Source organism: Salvia splendens, chromosome 4, assembly GCF_004379255.2.
Source record: "Salvia splendens isolate huo1 chromosome 4, SspV2, whole genome shotgun sequence".
Classification (NCBI taxonomy): Eukaryota; Viridiplantae; Streptophyta; class Magnoliopsida; order Lamiales; family Lamiaceae; genus Salvia; species Salvia splendens.
Window position 1 is genome coordinate 5,900,958 of NC_056035.1, and position 5,056 is coordinate 5,906,013.

General features: G+C 40.3%; 1 protein-coding gene across 1 annotated transcript; it reads left to right on the plus strand.

Moving 5' to 3' along the window:
* The first annotated feature begins 1,051 nt into the window (after positions 1 to 1,051).
* On the plus strand, positions 1,052 to 2,376 carry LOC121800555 (putative F-box/kelch-repeat protein At3g22730). Its single transcript, XM_042200107.1, has one exon. The coding sequence runs from the start codon at positions 1,267 to 1,269 to the stop codon at positions 2,374 to 2,376; it is 1,110 nt and encodes a 369-aa protein (XP_042056041.1). The 5' UTR covers positions 1,052 to 1,266.
* The last annotated feature ends 2,680 nt before the right edge of the window (positions 2,377 to 5,056 follow it).

Genomic DNA, 5,056 nt, shown 5'->3' on the forward strand with positions numbered 1-5,056 from the left:
ATAAGAAAAAAGTTAGAGTTGAAAGAGCAGTTTCAGTGGTGAAGGTGGATCATAAAGTCTTGGCCAGTTATTTACTTTAAATTGCATCTCACAATTCCAGATGCCTATACTATATATTTGTTGGATCTGCGGGGAACAAATAATGCATAAACAATCAAGAGTCGATGGTTGGATTGGAGCCATGGTGCATACTATCCATGTATTCCGCAGAGGCGGAGTTGAGGCTGCTTTAGCTGATAAATGTCTCGATCACCACCATCGACATAGATGGCCGGAGCTCTGCATTGGATTCCAAGTATAACCTAGCCGCCCCCTCTTCCGGAAACTTTCCTTTTATCGACGGATCGCTTCCGTCACATTTCCTGATCCATATAGATTCCACACCTAATCATCAATGCCAAAAATCATCATCAGTCCGGTTTGAGCCCAGGAACAAACATACTCTTTGTACTATTGATTCAGAACTCGTCCCGGTTTCACTTCGATTACCAAAAATCCGAAGCTAAACACATCTGCTTTCTCTGATTTGGATTGAGAAACCTCCATTGGAGCAAAAGAGAAAACTACAAAAGATGAGAGGAAACCGATGGAGAGAAAAATGAGAAATTTTATTAATGGGCTACATTTTTACTGAGTGTTAATTGCAAAATATATAGGCAAACAAATAAAATGCTAAACACAAACTAATAAAGGAAAACAATATCAACTAATTACATTTTTATTTTTAATTTCAACACCACGAACTATGTATGTAGCCACTGATCAAATCATAACCAAAAGTATTATACAGAGAAATAGATAGACTCACAGTGTACCAGCAAGACCAGTGCTGATGTGAGTCTTGTCTTGTGGAAACATCCTAGCAAGCCCAAAATCACCACTCCACCACCATCTTTATTCCTTCCGCCACCGCTCCACCACCACCACGAGGGTGAATTCTTCATATCCTTAAATTTCCTTATATTTAGGATTTATTTCCATGATCTTTATTTTACATATATTTAGGATTTATTTTCATGATCTTTATTTTATTTATATTTAGGATTTATTTTCATGATCTTTATTTTATTTACATTTAGGATTTATCTCCGTATTGTCAGGATTCTACGTGATGATTTTTTATTGGTAAATATTGAAATTTTAAAGGTCGATAAATATTTGTCAAAGGCCATATTATAAATATGTATAATTCATAGTTCCTAAACCCTAAACTCACTTTCCTCTCTTCGTTTGTTGAGTTTGGTACTTGCATCTTTTTGCATTATTATGAAGCATGATTTGTATCTACTGCAAGAAATATGGATAGAGATTTTGATGAGACTTCCGATTAGAAGCATTGCGAGATGCAAATGCGTTTGTAAATTATGGCGCTATCTCGTGCAATCGTATACTCCAAAACCAGGTATGGCTTTCCTTCATCAAGACAAGATGGGTTACGCCGTCTGCGATGAGGCCTATGAGCCTCTTGTCCGATTCCGCTTGCCACCTCCTCATGATCAATATGCAATCCCTCGTGTTATAATTGATTCGGTTAATGGTTTGCTTTTGTTGTGGGATGGATCGGATAATCATCATAATATTCTTTTCATAGTCAATCCAATGACTTGTGAATATATCGAGCTTCCTCCTCTACCTACACGTAGGTGCCTATTTGGGTTTGGGGTAAGCAAATTAAACGGGCAATATAAGATTTTATGTGTCGATGAATCTAGGACTTGTGACCTCTTCACTCTAGGAGAAGGAGAAGGAGAGGGGTTGTGGAGAATCATCCCATCAGCAGCGACTAGACTACCCGACAAATCACGGGTGTCCAGATACCTCCAAACTAGACTTTTACGTGCTTATACTTTATTTTTTAGAGGAAATCTTCACTGGATTGCAACTGATTTCGAGAATAATTTTGTGGTTTGTTGCTTTGATTTTGAAACAGATGTCTTTACCAGTTTTTCTCTGTCCCCTCGTGAAAATGGATATTCCGTTTATACATATGGCGAACAACAACTATGTGTTTTGAATGATCAACTATGGGCATGCGATATAATAGGTGATAATGTTGTTATTTGGAAGATGAACAACTATCAAGATTCAAATTCTTGGAAAACAGAGTATACCTTTGCCCAAATACCAAGTAGTATCCATGAACCAAATTTCCATTATATTGTTTTTCCGCTCAAAGTTTTCAGCAATGGTGACTTGTTGGTTGGTGTTGAAGATCGATTACTTGTGTACTCTACAACCACCAAAGTTATGGTCCCATACGCTCATCTTCAGCGATCTCACTATCATAATTTGCCTAATATAACACATTATACCCCCAGCTTTCTTTCACTCAAAATCATGGGAATTAACAATGTTTCATCATTACTTATTTACTAGTAAAACTTATATTCATATGGTTTTTGTACATATTTTGTTTAGTAATTTTCTACTATGGAGTATAATTTTTGTACTATTTTTTCGCTAACAATGTGAATTTATAGTACCATACATTGTGGCATATCAAGTAATTTATTATCCAACGAAGCAGAAAACAAACATCACATTTTCCGGAATAATGAAACTGGAATTAAATTCCGATTATAAGATAATTCTATTTCAGCAAGAAAAACTCGAAGAAAGATTTATTCTTCCACTTTTCTGAAAAACTCAAAAATTCAATTCAGAATTGAGTGGTTTCGCATATACATAAGCATAATAAAAAGAATAGAATGGAATTGAAACTTGAAGATATAAATAAATAAATTTAGGATAAATTGCTATAAAAACTATGAATTTTGGTCAAATTCTGGTTTGATTCATAACTTTCAAAAAATTTCTTGGTGGTAATGTTCACGTATGATTTTTTCAATGTTATATCAGATACAATTTCACCAAAAAATGCACCATAAGATCATACTTGAGAACAAATTCAAGCAGAATTTGACTAAATTAAGTTGGGACATTCCAGAAAAGAATACGATAGTTAGGACGAATGGAGTATTAGTTTTTACACATGATTAATTAAACTAGTTGAACTAACTAACCAAACAAACATTTGCAAGTGTTAGAAAGCAGCGAAGATCACGCGAGGATCACACGGCGATTATACGAAGATTACAGAATTAATGTAGAATGATCCTTTCCAGATTTATAGCTAGGGTAAATCTTACCATATGTACATAGTATTGCTGCCTATATGAGGCTTGTATTCTCCCATCATTAATATATACTTAGATGAATAAAACATAGCCTTATTCAACATGGTATCAGAGCATTCAGAGCATAATAAACGAGGGCTCAGAATATAGTTTCATCATCGCCCGATACCTGTCCCGACCTGAAGGCGGACAACCGGCGAGAGACCTGAAAAATGGCAGAAGGAGACGATGTCAAAAGCGGCGACATTAAACTCAAAGCAAGCAAGAATGTTGCAGTAGCATTCAAGCTAAACGGGAGAAATTATCCCCTATGGGCTCGACTGATGCGAGTAGCCATCGGGAGCAGGAGGGCTCTACGGCATATCACCGGGGTGCCGGAACCACCAAAGCCAAACGATAAAGAATACTTGGAATGGGAGGAGACCGATTTAGTGGTCTTCTCCTGGATCGTAGACAATATGGAGATCGAAATTGTCGGAGATTTCGCACATCACCAAAGTGCGAAAGCCATCTGGGACAGCTTAGCCGTGACGTACCAGAGTACGTCGGACTCGTACATGATTTACGACCTGGAGGATAAGGCCAGCCGAATCGTCCAAGGGGACTTGGATCTGGAGACGTATTGGAGAACCCTACATGGAGTATGGATCGAAATCGATCGGTGCCAGACAAAGACGATAACCTGTTGTGACAAAGGAGTCGGTGAGTATCGAGATATCACAAATCAGAAACGATTATACAAATTCTTGGCGGGGTTGAACCCCCAATTCGAAGGAACAAGAAGGGACATCCTCAAAGAGAGCCCAGCCCCCCCAGTAGACGTCGCATATGGCTGGGTGAAGAGGGAGGCCATACGGCTCAAGATAATGCCGCCGGCCAACCCCGACTCAACCGCCGCAGCAAATAATGGGGTAGGGCTCGGATTTGGAGCCCGTAACACCCGATTCCAGACGCCGCAGACCCAGCAGCCGCCAAACCGTCTCGGACCACACCACGCCGCCTCCAACAACCGCCGCGGAGCAACCAAACCCGACAAATCCAAGCTGTGGTGCTCGAATTGCGGTATGAACAAACATACCCGGGAAACTTGCTTCAAATTGGTTGGTTTCCCAGATTGGTGGGAGGAAAATCAGAGGGGCAAGGCCAAATTGGCCATCGGAGTTGACGAAAATAGCGGAACAGAGAGTACCGTCCGAGGACGAGGCGGTGCAGAGAATGGAGCTCCAGGCGGCGGCGGCGGCAGACGTGGAGAAGAGGTGGGGCAGGCTGCATTCGCCGGACGCGTCGGAGGGTCGGAGAGCGGCGCCGCTGCGTATGGGGAAGGAGGTAATGGGCTAGGGTTGAAAAAACCCTACCCATATAATTTCTTTCCTAAACACCCTCCAAGTTTACTTAAATCTCATAATAGACCCCATGTCTTGCAATTTGCCCCCCACACTAGGAGTATTTCGAAAACTGACCCCTCAGATTGTGATATTGCTTTAGTCAGTCCCAATAGTTTTAAAATATTGCACGATCTGCCTGTTGCATGTACGGTTAAACGTAAAATTGATGATAAAGATGGAAGGTGGATTTTTGATTGTGGGGCAACTGACACGATGACCCATGATAGGAAAGATTTTGTTAATTTTTGTGGCTCTATGAAAAGTCAGATTCAAACTGCAGATGGGGAATTGACTTCGGTAGAGGGGAGTGGGACAATTGAGATTTCACCAACATTAAGACTGTCGAATTGTCTATATGTTCCCAAATTGTCTCACAAGTTGATGTCTATTAGCCATGTGACGAAGGAATTAAACTGTACATTGCTAATGCATCCTAATTTCTGTGTATTACAGGATATCAGGACGAGGAGGATAATTGGGCGTGGCACTGAGCGTCAAGGCCTCTACTATGTGGATGAGATGGCTCACCAAGGT